The 18,289-nt window shown below is 48.4% G+C and overlaps 1 protein-coding gene across 2 annotated transcripts; it reads left to right on the forward strand.

Annotated features, from left to right (window-relative positions):
- Positions 1-441: 441 nt before the first annotated feature.
- LSM7 (LSM7 homolog, U6 small nuclear RNA and mRNA degradation associated) lies at positions 442-18,201 on the forward strand. 2 transcript variants are annotated; one of them, XM_088448375.1, is made up of 4 exons: positions 442-633; positions 6,832-6,922; positions 8,040-8,111; positions 17,713-18,201. In XM_088448375.1, exons 1-4 carry the CDS (start codon positions 628-630, stop codon positions 17,853-17,855), a joined length of 312 nt encoding a protein of 103 aa, XP_088304501.1. In that variant the 5' UTR covers positions 442-627; the 3' UTR covers positions 17,856-18,201. The 2 variants fall into 2 exon arrangements, with proteins under 2 accessions (XP_088304501.1, XP_088304500.1); XM_088448374.1 differs by lacking the exon at positions 442-633 and adding an exon at positions 749-868.
- The last annotated feature ends 88 nt before the right edge of the window (positions 18,202-18,289 follow it).

An 18,289-nucleotide genomic window follows, 5' to 3' on the forward strand; every position in this document is an offset into this window, starting at 1 on the left:
CCCTAAATATGTTGCTGGTAATAAAATTTGTTGTTAAATGGATCCCATAAATTATGTTCTGCGTTATCTAGTAATTTGGGCGAAAGAGCGTGCACATCTGTAATTAAACAAGGCTGAAATTACTGAATGAAATCAGTTTAACTTTGTCCTGTGTGATGTTGGCACAAAATAAAGTTAGATGAATTTGTTGCCTACAAAGTGGAGAGAAAGCACATGGTATTATGTGTGTTTAAATGTGTGCCGTGTTCATGGCTTTATTTGGACAGGTTAAAGCCCTGTGACGGGAGGTAATGATACAGGCAATGTGCTTCGATAAAATGGCTCTTACTGGAGACCAAAGAGCGGTAACACTGCTGTGGCGCGAGAGGTCGATTTTTGTCAGACTCTACCAAGGAAAAAAGAGGGGGAGCCAATATTATAACACACACAATAATGTATGAGACTTTAGGCGTCGTACACATGGTACAGCAGCCAGTTTTGCTACATTACTGTCCTGAAAGGCACGGAGTCATGTGACGGGAATGAACAATGCCAATGTGACCGGCGGAGCGTTTGGTGCCCCCCTGTGCCGGTTATAGTGGCGTCGCTCTCGGAGCGGGGGAAAGCGAGCGGCATCGGTGTGGAAACATGGCGGTGAGTGGTGCTGCAGCGCGGTGCCGGGGGAATACACCTGCCTGGCGCTATCACTGTAGATGACGTTACTGTGACCGGTCTGTACGCGGAGGGGCAGATTAGTGCGCTGTGTGTAATGTGAGGGATCGGACTAGCAGGGGGAACCGTACTGTTCTGTCGTTCAATGGTTTCTGAGTGCCCATTCAGGGTCTTGCTCGTCTGTGTGTCACAAGACCCCCCTAATCTGGATAAATGTGTGTGTGTATATATAGTCATATGTACTAAATGTTTTAAAAATACACTTTTTTAGGTATATTTGTGATGTGTGTGTGTACATACAACTTTACAAATATACTTTGTTTTGTGTTATCTGTATTCTTTGAAGCTGTCTGTGATACCTCTTGGGGTCCATGTACTACAGGCTGGGAATTTAGGCCCATGGATTCTCATCCTCCTTTTTAGCATGTACCACCTACCATGTGATGAGACATATTTATTAGCTACCACCTGAAATCTGCTCATTAATACTATTTACTCTTCCCAGTTCATATAAATATGTTGTAAATTACCCCTTCTGTATTTATGAAGTATCCTCTCTATTTTGCATTTGTTTTATTATTGAGTTATAGTAATAGACTGAAGGATGTCGGCTCTACAGCAGCAGTTATCAGCCAGGTGGGGGGTAGGTGTTAATATTGACTGCCCACCTGCCACAAGGTGATCATTCTCCGCGGGCTGCAGTATGCTGAAGTAGTTCAGATGCCAATTGGCCATGTGTCTGCCAGCCAGCACCAGTGCTTCATTGCATCATGTGCCCACTGTTAATTGCACAGGAGATAATAAATGGGGTGTGCAGAGGTGTAGCGAGTAACTATGGTGCCCGGAGCATGTGCGTGCTACCCACTGATCGCGGTGAGTGACAAAATATGTGGGTCCCAGGGACCATCCAGTTTAAAAAAAAAAAAAAAATTGGGTCCTACCTGACAATTTATGGGTCCCAGGTCATAATGTATGCTTTTGAGCTCCCCACATGCTACCACACATACCCCTAGAATGCCCATGTGTGTATGTAAAATATATATTATACTAGGTTATGCGCTCCTGCACCTAGGGCTGCCATCAGAAACGGTGGGGCCCAGGACTGATAGAATAGGCAGCTGCCCTGGTGCCCTCATGGATATACAAATATCAATACAGTACTGGAGAAATGGCAACATCACAGGTGCTATCATTTAAGACTTCAAATGACAAACAGTGTCTGTGTCCACCATTTCAGTCCATCCAGACTTTTATTAACATTGCTAAAAGTCCAGATGGACTGAAACTTTGGGCACAAACACTGTTTGTTGTTTGAATTCTTGCATGAAAGTGCCCATGAGGGAACATAGTATGCAACCCATAATATTAATATACCCCACCGCACGAAACACTACGCATACCGCACAAAATATTACTAAACAACTCCCAAATACAATACTACACCCCTTAACCCACCTCACCCCCAATAATATAGTATACAACCCATGGAGATACATTACTACACACCCCAACTTACCTTCCCTTCCAGATAATATAAGTATACACCGCCCCAGGGGGGAGATGTAAGAATCTCAGAAGCGGTATCAGCGCACGTTATGTGCGCCGATACTGCTTCTACCTGATGTATAATCGGGGGTTTGGCGGTAAATGACAGGGGCGCTATCTACAAGACAGCAGCGCCGATAGCCTGGGCCATGTATGAACGGTCAGATCGCCTGACCGTTCGGCCCGCTGTAGCTGTTGCTATCAACAGCTACAGCCTGGCGCTGCCCTATCCCCACAGCAGGGACAGCGCTGGCCCTGCTGCCGTGACTGCCAGCTCCAGGCTGCACACGGGGATCTCGCGATACTTGCGAGATCCCGCGCATGCTCAGTGGAGCCGGCCGGAACTGAGACAGAGTGCATCAGCACTAGGCTGATGTGCTGTGGTCTCTAGCGGGAAGCGCCGGAGGGGGGAGTTAACGCTTCTCCTCTCCGGCCAATGAGATGTTTATACTTCTCATCGGTAGTGCTTCCTGCTTCGCCTCCGTAAAGAGGCGCAAAGCAGGAAGCGTTATAGCGACACGTTAAGTGCTGCTATAGTACATCAACCCCCAGATGCATTACATCTCTCAGTCTTTGATATACTATTATACCTCCCCCAACCCACATGACCCCCCCCCCCCCCTCCCCAGATAATCTTTATACTGATCCTGATAAATTACATCCCTCAAGCCACCTCACCCCACAGGTAAGTATGTACCCCCACCTCAGCCACATAACATGAGTAAGTACAGAGCCCTTCTCATACACTTACCTTTGTTTGCAGAATTGCTGCATTGCAGGAGGCTCTGGGTCCCCTCACACAGCGGCTGCAGCCTGCAGGATAGGAGAACAGGCCGGGCAAAGTAGACAGGGTGGGGCCTCTGGAAAACAGGCAGGGAGATAGCACCTCAAACTGCATGCATGGGAGGAGTGGCTGGTACTCAGGAAGGCGGCGGGGACAGGGGCTTCACACATCGCCTGCAGAGGGGAGGGAGTTGAAGTCCAGGTCGGGCAGAGTCTGACACTGGACCCTGCCCACATCCCATCAAGATACCGCTGCCATAATTCAAAGCTTGTGCCGGCCGCGAGCCAGTTGGATCTCGCGGACCGGCTGCCGCTCCGCGAGCCCTAATTGGCTCGCGACCGGTGCTTATTTGAATGACAGCGGCAGCGCTGTTTTTTTGTTTTTCCTTCCTTCAATGCGGCTGTGCCGGGTCTCCGGGGATGCGCTGTGCTGCGTCCAATCGCCGACAGCCTGTCAGGGATTGTCCACAGCACAGCGCATCCCCGGGGAAGTGAGTCCCAGGGCTGCAATACCAGGTAAAATACGCCATATAGCACGTATTTGCGAACACTGTGCTACCGCCCCCCCTCCCCAATTGTGCCAGGTAGGGGGAGTGTCCAACATGTAGCAGGAGAATTACAGAGAAAAAGAAAAATTTATATTGGGGGCAGTTTCATGGCATGGAGGACTAGTGATATTCCAACCCACTAAAGTAATTCCAGTATTAAGATATATACAAATGTAATTTAATCAATGTTAAATTATATGTATTGTAATATAATGCCCCCAATTCACATTAATAGCGTTCCCGCTAGGCTGTTTCAGTGGGGCGCCGCGCTCTACCCTATTTCTGACGTGCAGAAAGCACCCTGCCCTCCAGTGCAGCGCCCCGCTTAAACAGCCTTTGGGTTCTGTCCTTCACCCACGGGCCGCAGTGTCCCGCGGGTTGGGAAAACTGCAGAGCAGCGCCCGACATCCATTCACAGTGACCGCTGTGCTTGGGGGCAGCCCTACATGTCCGTAAGTGCCGGGCGTGCCCCCAAGAGTGCTGAAAAGGGGATGCGTCATAAAGACATGCCCCCTTTTAATTGACCACGCTCCCTTTTCAGACACTGTGTGCCCTAGCTCTAGGTCCGGCACCCTGCCGGACCTAGGGTGAACACTAAGCCACATGTAGTGCCCAAAATTCACATGCTACACAATAGTGCCCCCAATTCATATTACGCTACACAGTGGTGTTTTATTCATGGTACACCACAGTAGTGCCCATTATTCATGTTATACCACACAGTAGTTCAACTTATTCATATTGTGCTACGCAGTAATACACACACTGTATGTTATGCCACACAGTAGTGCCCCTTATGTTATGCCACAGTAGTGTCCTTATTCACATTGTGACACAGTAGTGTTGATTATGCCTCTTATACACCTTATGCCACAGGCATTATTGGCATGTGGCATCAGAGCAGTCAGGCGTGACCTCACTAGACTAATCACTCAGGCTCCTCCCAGTGATGGGTGATGCAGCCAGGTTTCTCAGTAGCAGCATCCAGCTCAGGCCTCTCCTCAGCACGGACACAGCCGCCATGTTCTCCCCTCCTTTGTGACTGATGCTTAATCTGTGCAACCCGGAACGCCTGATGCCAGGACCAGGGTGGGTAGTGGGACCCAGCTCAGTGTAGGCAAGGTGGAGAAGCCAGGGGTGACGATGGGAGGGGACTGCCTCCTCCTCCCTCTTTGTAATTGCCCATGGCTCCACCCCTCCTCCCTTCTGCTCAGTACCAGAGCTGTATTATGATCCCACATGGTCCTAGGCAAAATACCGCCTCAGGGTCCCATATTAATGTGTGTGTGTGTGTGTGTGTGTGTGTGTATATATATATATTTATATATAACATTCAGTATATAAAATCATCCCACAGCTCTCCCACCCTCAATCAGATCGCCCCACCCCCCACACAGACAGCTCTTCTTCCTACCTCAGTTATCCACCCCTCACACACACAGCTCTTCTCATTTACTGAGAACCCCCACACAGCCCCCCTCACTCAGCTCCCCCCTTTACACAACACCCCATCCCCTCAAACACACACCGAATTCCCCCCTTAGTTTCCCCTCACACAGATCTCCTTTCCACACACAGCTCTCCCACTTACCGAGATCCTCATTTAGCTCCCCTCCTTCACACAATACTCCCTTCAGTAAAACACGCATGGCTCTCCCCACTCAGTCAGATCCCCTTCCACTCACAGACTGTCCCTCCTCTCACAGACTCCTTCCCCACACACACCTCCCCTCCCTTCAAACGCATACACAGCACTCCCCCTTTACTCTTCTCCTTTGTCCCCTCCTCACTTTCACAGGGTGCAGGAGATCAGAAATCCATACTGGAAGCGGACCACCTGCTGAGTCTGAACTACATAGAGATTAGAGAGATCAGTGCCTCCATACTGGGGGCGTGGTTTGGGCTGAGCCACCTACACCATGATCACTGTCTGAAATCACTGAGCTTTCTGTGCTTCAGGGCAGGCTCTGCAGTTGATCCCCCCCCCCCCCTGTTGGATGTCTGATCTCTCGTCCTGCGCCCTGGCTAAAGCAGGATTCTGGAGAATGTACTACACCGAGACCACCCTCGCTACACCCCTGAGGGGTGTGGGAAGGTCATTGGGTAGGACTGTATCCTAGAGACACAGGTAGTAGAAGGGAGGAAGTATATGGGTGGTGGAAAGAGGATTGAGAATTGCATAGGGCAAGAGTACTTGCATAATTCTACCTCCCTCTTAATTGGAATACAATCCATATGAAAGTGTGTATAGGGCCAGGGTTAGGACAGATGTTTTGAAATAGAGGACTCCCTTCTTTCAAACCAGTGTACCTCCAAGTTTGTGAGTGACATGTTGGTTAAGATTGTCAACATTAAGGGTCTTCCTTATTGGCTCCACTAGTATTTTTGCAGTTCAGGTTGATATTAAAGAGTTACATAATTTGAAACAAGGGACCGTCTTCTTTCAAATAAGGGCACTCTTGGTTTTATTGAAGCCTTATTTCCCCCATCTCTGGACTTCACAATGATTTGTAGTGTAGGAGTGTTCTCTGGTGATCACACATTCAAATTATGTGCGTGACTCTGAGAAATAATTCTATATTGATCATGAGGAGGCTTTCCTGTTTCAAAAATAGGATACCACTGAATCTGTGGTTTCCTGAACTAGAGTCAACACTTTTAATGCTCACCTCTGTTTTCCTGTCTTGTTAAATGTATGCAGTGTTTTTGATGGAAAGGGCGGGTTTTCATGTCACCACGTTCCTGCACTGCTATAAGGGATGGATTTTCAGGAAAATCCCCTCACTTCCCCCCACGTTTGAACCTTTGCTGCTAAAGGTTATTCCCACTTGTCCTTCGCAGCAAAGATGTCAAATAACACCTTTGGGATTATTGTAGATTTTTAGACTATTTTCGCAATAGTTTAAATGTGTTAATAACTTTCCTTGCAGTTTACCTACTGATTGCACTAGTGATGGCCCTGCTTTAAAGAGTCAAAGATGACATCTTGGGGTCAATCCAATTATAAGCGATGCACAATGGCCGCACTTGAGGGCAGGCTGAACTCGATCAAAACTGTGCGCACAAAATCAAGCGAGTTCAGCTTGAAAGAGGGGTGCGAGATGCCTGCGTTTGAATTCCGTGGCAACGGCAAATCACACCCCTCGTGGATAATTGGATTGTCCCCTTGTCTTTTTTTTTTATTTATTTTTTTTTATTCCACAGTTACCAAGAACTTGAAAAACAATGCAAACTTTGGTCTTGTTCTTGACCCACACACACTTTTGTGCTCTTCTGTTAAAGTGTTATTTTTCCCTCACTCAAGGACAAAGAAAAGAAGAAAAAGGAAAGCATTCTTGACTTATCCAAATACATTGACAAGAATATTCGAGTGAAATTCCAGGGTGGGAGAGAAGGTATATTTATTTATTCCAACTAGGGGGCAATTCAATTCAACGCGAACTGAATAGCGCCAGGAGCGAGCTCCCGGAGCTATTCAATTCAGTGCGCTGTGTGGTTGGAGAATGCTGGTTATCGCGCCTATGACGCCTTAACAAGGGTGTTAAGGCGCATTAACCGGCATTCTCTGACCAAAGTGCTGGGCGCGCGGCTCTTAGCACCGCGCTAAGCAGAAAAACTGCTGCACGCCCGGTACTTTGGTTGGATTTCTCCTCGCATCCCCAGGGGGGTGCGAGAAGAAATCCTTAGCGCGCCCAAACAGCGCAGTGTTTTGAATAGATGTGGGGAATTGAATTCCCCAGATTAGAAGCAGCAGTGGCAAAATTATTTAATTTCAGTTAAATGTCTTTTCTCATAAATTTGACTTAAACTGTTCATTACTCAACCTTGTTGTTATTTTAAATTATAACTAAACCATGATATTTAAGTTTTAAGGCCAGATTCCATTATCAACATTAATTAACCATGGGCTAATTTATCAGCCAGGGCTATTCAATAACAGCACGCAGCACCCGCGATAAGGAGGCTTGAACAGAAATGTGCTGTAAGTGCCCTAGTCATGGGTGCCGAGGACGTGTTAACCCATAGCTCCGGGTAGTTATCCTGGAACCTATGGGTTAAAGTGTGTTAGCTGCAATATTACTGCACGAGAAAAAGGGGTTGTAATTGAATATACTCTTGCTTAAAAGCCCAAGGCTACCACCCTTCTCCCCACGTGGTAAGTTACCATGGCTAACTGAATCCATAGAAAGGTAAAATGCACTGCTCAATATGGTGGGTTTTCACTACAGCATTGCTAAACTGTGCTATGAAGGAATGTGCCCCTAAATTGGACAGCTAGATATTCTACAGCCCTAGAGCAGAATATATCATTCTACGGAATTTTCTTGTACTTTGCTAGTTAACATTTGTAGATTTGGATATGTTACCATGAATATTAATATAGTTTAGGTTTTGCAAATCATTAGAAATGTAAGCATTTTGGAACATAAAATTAATGCAAGGGTTAATTTACTGACTCCTATCTCATCATTGTTGTTTTTTTTTTTTTTTTTGCCATTTCTTTTCTATTAGCAAGTGGAGTCCTGAAGGGATTTGATCCTCTGTTGAACCTTGTTTTGGATGGCACCATAGAGTATATGAGAGGTGAGTGCTGTTCAACTGGCATCTTTCTTTCAAGGTCTTCACACAGATGAGTTTTCACAATTGTTTTGGAAATCTATACTCCCATTATGGTTGTGTGGCACCATTTTTCTCTGTATTTTAGCTTGAACATGCCTAAAAAGTGTTAACATTAGGACAATTGCACCATCTAATGGTATGCTTTCTCCTACAGCTAAACCCTTTCCCCCTTTAAAACAGGGCTTTCTACTTCAGGGTCCATAGGGTATCCACAGGATACCTTGGGGTATAGGTGTGACGTCAGTCATCGGGCACCATAGAGTTAAGCTTTCAGCCTCCCAGGATGCACTATGGTCCCCCTCCTATACCCCGCCCCCGAGCCAAGGCACCTCAGTTTAGTTTGGTGCCCGGCCGGAGTCGGGTGCACCTGTTGGAGTGGGGGCTAGAAGAGCCCCTGAAGCTTTTTCTTCATGCAGCTGTGGCTGCACATCTGGATGAACAGCATGGACAGTCAGTACTGACGTCCATGCTGTCTTCCCTACACCCCCGCCAGTACCAGAACGCCGGTACCGATTCGGGGATGCTGGTGAGCATCTGGGGTCACAGCTAGCGGTGACCCCAGATGTTCCGGACCATGGCCGGATTGAAGGGGGACAGCAGGTAAGCAGCGGGGTCCCGCGCTGGGTCCCCGCTGTCACATGGTCCAGAGTCCCCAGGCAGGGGGCTCCCTGGGGACTGGCTGCAGCGTGGAGCCAGGTATTGAACCTGCGCTTCCACTACCCCCTGGGACAACGGACCGCAGCAGTGCGGCAGCGCTGCGGCTTCCCGGGGGTTAAATGCATGCCAGGGGAGCGCGCCTTCCCTGTCTCACAGCCGGCGCCTCCCCCGCTGCACACAGCCCTCTCTGCACACTGCCGACTGGTCCTGTAGCAGCGCTCCTCCCCCAGGCCAGCCTCCTCTCTGCTCCTCGGCGGCCATCTTTTCAATGCATGGTGAACGCTGCTGGAAGCGCTGGACGGAAGCATCGTGGTCTGGGTCCCCCCGCATACCTCTCCTCCGATTTGGGTCAGGTCTGTGTATGCTGCGCTATGTCCTACCAGGCCCTGTGTCTGCGTAGTTGAGTGATCAGCGCTGTTAGTGCAGGAATTGATTTTTCTTTGCATTGTATGTGACTGTGCTAGCGCTGCTGCCTGTAACTTTTCTTCTAACTGTCAGCTTTCTAACTGTCCCTGTCCTTTCTGCTAAGCCCTTGCGGTGCGGTGCTGCAGGGTGGTCTCTCGCCTATTTAATATATAATTGGTGAGAGGGGTCACATACTTAGTTCCATCATGTCTGAAAGTGATTTTCCTCTCCAACTACAGTGTGCTACGTGTAAAGTACCGTTAGCGGAGGGGCAGGGTAGCGCGGAGGGCCTCTGCCGGCAGTGTTTGTCTATGGCGCGGCCTATTACGGTTACAGCACCGGTACAGGAGCCGCCCTGGGCTTGTTTCGCTCAGGCGCTTTCAACCTTGGTGGGCCAGTTAGCTCCGCAGCCCGCGTTTCCGCCGATGGGTTTGTCCCAGCAGTCAGTGGTGTCGTCACCCATGCAGGGTTTCCCACGACAATTGGTGGTACCCCACAGTCTCCCTATTTCCCTGCTCCCGGTGTCTCAGGAGCCGGCGTGGGTTAACTCCCTGACGAGTTCTGTACAGCACTTGTCGGATGTGTTGCATGGGGAGTCTGTGATGCGGCCACATAAACGGCCGGTGGCGTCTTTGTCTGCTCCTTATGAGGATGACGAGGGGACGTCTGATGATGGGGAGATTCTGGATCCTTACGATCAGGAACCTCTCCATACTAAGGACGCTGACGCTAAGTCCAAGGTATATATTCCTGGACTTATTCGGGCAGTCCGCACAGCCTTGGTGATTGAGGACGAAGTTCCTCCAGCGGCTAAATCCAAGTATGCCTTTTTTAAGGATGTGAAGGGCGATGCCACAGTCTTTCCTCTTTCGGGTCAGTTAGTGGACCATTTACAGGAGGCGTGGAAACAGCCTGGCAAAAGATACCAGCCGCAGAGGCGCCTGGCAGTGGCTTATCCGTTCGCGGATAATTATTTTGCAAAGTGGAAATCCCCTCCACAGGTGGATTCTCACGTGACCCGTCTTGTCCGTAGTGCCACATTGCCGATGCCATCCATGTCCTCCCTTAAGGATGCTACGGACCGCAAAGTGGAGATCTGCCTGAAGTCCGCTTATTCCCTTGCGGGGGGGGGCAGCACGGCCGGCTATGGCCATTTGCTGGGTTGCCAGAGCGATGGAGCGCTGGGCGGATTCATTAGAGGCGTCTTTTGATTCCGACTGTCCGGCCGAACAGGCGGAGTTGATTGGTAATCTCCGTGATTCGGCCACTTATATCAACGAGGCGGCCTTAGACATTAGTACTCTGGTGTCTAGAATTTCTTCAGCAACGGTGGCTGCTCGTCGCACCTTGTGGCTGCGATCCTGGAAGGCGGTCGCAGATTCCAAAAAGGGTTTGGAGGCGTTGCCATTTACTGGAGAAGTTCTCTTCGGTCCGGATCTGGACAAGATTGTGGCCACGCTGGCGGCAGCCAAATCGGCTTGTCTCCCGTCGGCCGCTGCTCCTTCTGGTTCTGGACCATCGTCCTTTTGGTCTTATAGGGCCCAGGGCAGGCCCAAACCACAGTCTTTTCCTCGACAGGCTGGCCCTAAGAAATCGGCCAAGTCCCGGAAGCAGGCATGGAGTACCAGACGTCCGGCCCCTAAGCCAGATGACAAACCTGCGGCCTGACGGTCTGGGCCTCCCTTTGGGGGATCCCAAAGTGGGAGGCCGCCTGCTGCAGTTCGCCCAGTGTTGGTTGGTCACTAGGACAGACACTTGGGTTCTCGAGGTGGTCTCCCACGGGTACGCCCTCTCTTTCCGGCACAGACCCCCGGCTCGATTCTTCACCACGGGTCTACCATCAGACCGGAACAAGGCTACGGAGCTGCGGAAGGTATTGCACACTATGCTCCAGGCTGGAGTTATAGTGCCTGTTCCATTCTCCCAGAGGGGCCAGGGTTTCTATTCAAATCTTTTTTTGGTACAGAAACCCAATGGGTCGTATCGTCCGATTCTCAACCTCAAGGCTCTCAACAAGTCTTTGCGGGTTCCGAAGTTTCGGATGGAGACCCTACGGTCCATCATTCTGGCGCTGGAACCTGGGGACTACATGGTGTCATTGGACATACAGGACGCTTACTTGCATGTCCCTATTCTTTTGCGCCATCAACAGTTCCTCAGGTTTGCAATCCGCAGCGACCACTTCCAGTTTCGGGCGTTACCTTTTGGCCTGGCGACAGCACCACGTGTGTTCACCAAGGTGATGGCGGTCATGGCGGCTTCTCTGCGGCTGCAGGGAGTCCGCATGTTGCCGTACTTGGACGACCTTTTATTGGTGGCAAGATCTCCAGAGCTCCTTCTACGCCACTTGGACCTGACCATTGCGCTACTGCAACGGCACGGCTGGCTAATCAACTGGCAGAAATCCACTCTAATCCCGTCTCGGCGGATTCTGCACCTCGGAGCCTTATTGGACTTGGAACAGCAAAGGATCTTCGTGACGGGGGAAAAGATCTCTGCTTTGCAGTCGAGGGTGCGCAGTTGTCTGCACAGCCGCCGGGTGTTTCTACACTCGGCGATGAGGTTACTGGGCTCCATGGTGTCGGTGTTCGACATGGTGGAATATGCCCAGTTTCACTCCAGACCTCTGCAGCACCTGATCATGTCCAAGTGGAACGGGCTGCCTCAGTCTCTGAAGTCCCAGACGATTGTGCTCACCCCGGAGGTTCGCCTGTCCCTTGCCTGGTTGTTACAGACGACCCATCTCAGCAAGGGACGTCCGTTCTGGGTTCCAAATTGGGTCCTGTTGACAACTGACGCCAGTCTTCGGGGCTGGGGAGCAGTTTCGGGTCCACACTTGTTCCAGGGCAGGTGGACGCTGACAGAAGCGGAGCTTCCAATCAATATCTTGGAACTCTGTGCGGTCTTCAATGCTCTCCAGCAGGCACATCGGGTTCTCCAGGGTCGTCCGGTACAGGTCCAGTCGGACAACGCTACCACCGTGGCCTACATAAACAGGCAAGGAGGAACCCGAAGTCGAGCGGCTCTCGTGGAGGTCTCTCGGATCCTGGTATGGGTGGAGCGCAATCTTCCGGCCATATCAGCGGTCTTCATCCCGGGAGTGCTAAATTGGGAGGCAGACTTTCTAAGTCGCCAGGACGTTCATCCGGGGGAATGGTCCCTGCACCCGGACGTTTTTCAACTGCTGGTGGACAGATGGGGTGTTCCAGAGATCGACCTCATGGCGTCCCGGCACAACAACAAGTTGCCGGTGTACGGGTCTCGCACAAGAGACGAAGGGGTGTCTCTGGTGGATGCTCTGTCCGTCAGGTGGACGTTCCGGTTCGCATACCTGTTCCCTCCGGTCTCCCTTCTTCCACGGGTAATCCGGAAATTCAAACAGGAAGGAGGGACGCTCCTGTTGATAGCTCCCGCGTGGCCCAGACGGCACTGGTTCTCAGACCTTCAGGGTCTGTCCGTGGACAGTCCTCTGCGGTTGCCACTACGACCGGACCTTCTGTCACAGGGTCCTTGTCTTCACCCGGACCTGACTCGGCTGTCTTTGACGGCGTGGCTGTTGAGACAGCCATGCTGAGGTCCAGGGGGTTTTCCAGCTCTGTGGTGCATACCATGTTACGAGCTCGGAAGCAGTCTTCCGCGAGGATATACCATCGCGTGTGGCATACGTTCTTCCAGTGGTGTCGACCGAGAGGTTATGCACCGCGGGAATTTCGTCTGTCTCGGATACTCGCCTTCCTACAAGCGGGACTAGATCATGGGCTTCGCCTTGCTTCTTTGAAGGTACAGGTTTCGGCCCTGTCTGTCTGGTTTCACCGTAGGATTGCTACAATCCCGGATGTGCGCACCTTTATGCAAGGTGTTCTCCGCATTCAGCCGCCCTTTGTTCCACCTGTGGCGCCTTGGGATTTGGCTGTGGTCCTGAGGGCTCTCCAGGGACCGCCGTTTGAACCACTGGGCTCAGTGGATCTTAAATGGCTAACAGCTAAGACTGTTTTCCTTCTGGCTATTGCTTCGGCCAGACGTGTTTCTGATTTAGGGGCTCTTTCTTGTAAACCCCCTTTCTTGGTTTTTCATGGGAACAGGGCAGTGCTCCGCACTCGGCCCGAGTTTCTTCCCAAAGTTGTTTCCCAGTTTCATGTTAACGAGGAAATCATTGTTCCGGCCTTTAACTCACCTGGTCTGTCAGTGGGTGAGGCCTCTTTGGATGTCGTGCGGGCCTTAAGGACTTATGTTGACCGCACTTCTTCGTTTAAACTTTGGCGGCCTGGATCCGTATGGCTATTTCTGAAGCTCATCTTCATGAAGGCCTGCTGGTTCCTCCTTCTGTGAAGGCTCATTCCACTAGGTCTGTGGGTCCTTCGTGGGCAGCTCGACGTGGTGCCTCTGCAGTCCAGATCTGCAAGGCTGCTACGTGGTCCTCTGTCCATACCTTCGTGAGGTATTACAGGTTTGATACCTTCATCTCTCAGGATGCTTCCTTCGGGCGGCGGATTCTCCTTTCTGCACAGGAGCGTCCCCACCCTTAAAGGATACTGCTTTGGGACATCCCCAAGGTATCCTGTGGATACCCTATGGACCCTGAAGTAGAAAATGAGATATGGTAAGAACTTACCCTTGTTATCTCTATTTCTACGAAGTCCATAGGGTCCCACAGGACTCCTGCCCTGTCACACCTGTGCTGCAGATGGGCTTTGCTCCGGTCACCGGTTTTTCCGTCTCCCTCTGGTGAGAATGTGATTCTTGTGTGTGTCCAGATCTTTGTTCTCTCTCTTCCTTCTCCTCCTCCGGCCTATGGCTTGATAACTAACTGAGGTGCCTTGGCTCGGGGCGGGGTATAGGAGGGGGACCCTAGTGCATCCTGGGAGGCTGAAAGCTTAACTCTATGGTGCCCGATGACTGACGTCACACATATACCCCAAGGTATCCTGTGGAACCCTATGGACTTCGTAGAAATAGAGATAACAAGGGTAAGTTCTTACCATATATCATTTTATCTTTTGCTCGGTTTACTCAGAAATGTCCTCATATTTTTGACCAGTGGCTGTTAGTATGGAGAATATAATTTCAAATTTATATGGAGTACATTTAACATTATATACTAGAATGCAATCATACATGAAAACAAAACCACATAAATCAGATTCTAATATTTTGTCAGGGAAACACAAGGCAGTCACATGCAATTGATTTTGTAGGGAAAAGTGCAGCCATGAACGCTGGGGGACACATCTTGCTGAATGTCAGAGTACCAGGTTATGCTTATTTGTCTAAGATGGAGGTCACCAACGTCCTGGACCATATAAACCATGGGGCTACTGACAGTCTACCCACTTAAACCCACAGACTGAACAGTATTCAGAAATTGTCTCCTGGTACATGAGAACGGTTTGCAGGTTAGCATGGATCACTGCTTATGGACACCTCACTATACTGACAGAGATCGCAGATACATTATTTCGTCAACATATGGGCTTATTTAATAAGTCAGATTTGTGAACTACTATTTCTACAAAGGTGTGTTTAAAACCATCATCACATATCCGTTGCCAGAATCCTAAAATGCTTTTGGAAACTGTGGAACTGTATGGTGAAACTGTTTGCCAGGAGATATAAATTTTGAAAAATAAACAATCTTCTGCTTTTCGGCTAGTTGAAAGTGATTACCAGCAATTTATGACTAGATTGGGGTGTGAGCTTTCACTTTCTGCTTGCAACTTCTTATTGATCCCTGTAGACAGGCTCCCATTGGCTGTGCACACATCACCACTTCTGCTGCTACTGGCCCTGATCAGCTTGGATCGTAGTTGCTAATACGCACGCAATCGGCCGATCGTTGCGTTCTGTGCATGCGTATGTATCGCAGTGCGCTGAACTAGCTATTGCGATCGGGACTGCGATCACAGAGGCTACGCAGTCCCCTTGCAGAGAGTTTGACAGGAAGCACCATTTGTGGGTGTTGATGGGGGAAGGGTGGGTTGGGGAAACGCAGGCCTGGTGATTTTGCACGCTGTTGCAGGGGCATGCATAAATTAGCCACTGCGATGCCATACGCAGTGTGAGGCCTGATAGTGTGTGGTTGTTAGCAATTTCTGAGTAAGGTCAGGGCTTGTGCAAGTGTGCATGAGGCTGCGATGGTACTCGATTGTACCAATGGTTTTGCTATTCTGCTATTTATTACGCAATGTAAAGTGGGCGTCCTTATGCAGTGCTGAGTTTGCATTGCGATCACAATGGAGTAGCATGCTATCGCAGTTGAACTGCGTGCGTTAGCAATATTGCAATCCGTAATGAATCAGGCCCACTGTACGTTAGGACTGTGCAGGCATACAAAAAGATGTATTTAAGCCTTCTGGTAATGGGGAAAATGCATCGTTGAACGCACGTTGTCCGTAATTACACTTGCATTGTGTGCATGGAACTAAATGCACATATTTGCCCGTATGTTCTGTGGCCAGAACGCCCCGGCTATCTGTATACTTTATTTCATAGTTATCAATCTGTACTTGCACCTGCCCTTTGTGCTGGAGATCTTAAATGTGCATAATTACACTTCTAATAGTCTCATCCTCGCTAAACTTTGCCTACGTGCGCACGCCCCATTACTACTCAGTTATACCTATTCCGTCACCTCTAGAAATGCCATGGTCTATACAACTCTGCAAAGTAGGAGTGGTGTGATAACATTGGCGCCCCCATACAGCACTATATTTTGTATACAACTACATTGCCCATAGCTGCATACACTTGGCCCCTGTGCATGTACAGTGTCCGCAAAACTGCCTTGTGTCCAACTCTACATAAGCCCCAATGTAGAGCTGCAATTTCAGTTTGTTATAAATGCAAAAGTTGCATTACTCTATTTTTACACAGTTTAATCCACTGAAGTATCATACACACAAGAGAAACTCTTGGCAGTGTTATTAATCAATAAGACATAATGAATGAAGCACACGGCTATTCAGAAGCGTCTAAATAGTGTGGGTTCGGTATATTATGTTGACATCAAAGTGGGGCGATTCAATCCTTACGTAGAAATGTAACTCCTAGGCTAAGTGCCTGACAGCTATTCAGTCCCCATGACGGCTACTATTTTGCTTGAGCATGCACAGGATTAAGCTCATTGAGCAACTCCTCCTGTGATGAGCGCGATGCAGTTATAGTGTGCCCAGCATTTCCCACCAGCCCCTAACGCAGATTTTTGCTCACATCTGTGATAAATGCAGTCACGTGGCTAGTTGTGGGAATTCATTAAATGGCTCCCAGGGACTTCAGGCCCCCATACATCAGCAATTGTGCAATTTGAAATCGATTGTGTATAAAAATCTTTCCCTTTTTCAATCAGTTGTGGCAAATCTGCAATCGATTGCGCATAAAAATCTTTCCCTTTTTCAGTCGATTGCAGATTTGCCACAACTGATTGTGCATAAAAATCTTTCCCTTTTTCAATCGATTTCAAATTGCACAATTGCTGGTGTATGGGGGCCTTCAGTCCAAGAGCTAAATTCCTGCATAAGAATTTAATCGCCCCAATGTGTGTTTAAGGTAAGGCTAATGCCCTTTGGTGACTTAGTGACTGCATACCAATAGTGCTATGATTTTCACCTTCATTATTGTCTTAATCTTATTTCCTAAGAATCGTATCTGTGGAACCATCCATGGTTGCATCTTCAGGCAGCGTGCTCAATTAAATGGCCATACCCTTATTGTACTCCTCTTAATCTTATCTGCTCCCATTTCACCTTTCCAGGTCTACAGGGCTGCAAGTCTGAGATACACTAAAATCTAAATACGGACAATTTGATATATAAATGCAGAACAGAAATACTTAAATATGCACCTTTTATTGGCGTAAATATATCAAATTAATTTTGGGGAGAACTTGAGTTTGGTTGACAACCACAGAACTTTAGTAAATCCAGGATTTAAGAATGGGGGAGATGTGCTGCAGTCCCACCATTTTCATTCTCAAAAACAGCCCCCAGAGAGTTCTATGGGGGCTGCTAAATTGTAATATTTATCAAGCTTTGAAAAGCATAGCGACCATTTATGGAACTTTGCCACAATGGCCATCACCATTTTTAGATGGCATTAGCCATTCTAACCTAAGGGATGTAGCCTACAGCAAAGTTTTTTTGAGAGAGGAATCCCAAGGATCCCTCTCTGGTAATCTCTGCATCAGCGATCACTTTGCTTCTTATACATCGCAGGGACTAGCTACTATCGGAACCCCTGTCCCTGCATGAGTTTATTGGAAATTTCAGCCATACTTCATTTTTTATTGCCGCTTATTGCACCAATTGGTAAATAGGCCCCTAAATGAGGTCCCCAGTGTTATAAAGTCTGAACTGGTATTATGCTTGTCCCGTAGTTTTAAATGTGTGAAAGCTTTAATTTCCTCTCAAGACGAGCATGATAAATCTCCATAGACGGCAAGTGCAACAGATGACACTTGGCATTCTATTTTTACCAATGTGTTTTTAAATGTATTATCTCTTCTCTACAGACCCAGATGACCAATACAAGTTAACAGAGGACACACGGCAGCTTGGACTTGTTGTTTGCAGAGGGACATCTGTGGTTCTTATTTGCCCGCAGGATGGCATGGAGGCTATTCCAAACCCTTTCATTCAACAGCAAGATGGTTAATTTTTGACAGGGCCTCAATAACCGGATTGATTCCACTGGGATGCTCCATACTTCAAGTTGAAGATCACAATTTCTTATTTTCTTCAATTTCCTTTTGTGGTGGCAAAAATAAGCCATTTTAGGCAAGTCAGGACTTGTTTACTGATAAATATATTTGTTCATTTTTGGTAATATTTCATTATGAATTTCTTGTTTCACTTGTCCCTGCCATGCCCTTTCTTTGTTTTTCTGGCTAACAGAATATGTGTACGTCATAGTTAAAACATTACTTTAAAGAGGTCGGTTTTTTTTTTTGTTTTGTTTTTTTTCTTAAATCATTTGAAATATATAAAATGTAACTAAACTAGTGGTGCTCCCTGCTTATTTCATATGGGTGTTTTTTATTTGTGTTTTTTTACAGAGTTATTGAAGTAAACGATTTAATAATTTATGCT

Source organism: Taudactylus pleione, unplaced genomic scaffold, assembly GCF_031769625.1.
Source record: "Taudactylus pleione unplaced genomic scaffold, aTauple2 ptg000454l, whole genome shotgun sequence".
Lineage (NCBI taxonomy): Eukaryota > Metazoa > Chordata > Amphibia > Anura > Myobatrachidae > Taudactylus > Taudactylus pleione.

Excerpts from the sequence above, each read along its gene's own strand:
- LSM7 (XM_088448374.1), top strand. The coding sequence starts at position 797 with ATGGTTTCTGAGTGCCCATTCAGGGTCTTGCTCGTCTGTGTGTCACAA. Across the intron at positions 869-6,831 it reads CCCCTAATCTGGATAAATGT|GACAAAGAAAAGAAGAAAAA; the intron begins GTGTGTGTATAT and ends CCCTCACTCAAG. Across the intron at positions 6,923-8,039 it reads ATTCCAGGGTGGGAGAGAAG|CAAGTGGAGTCCTGAAGGGA; the intron begins GTATATTTATTT and ends CTTTTCTATTAG.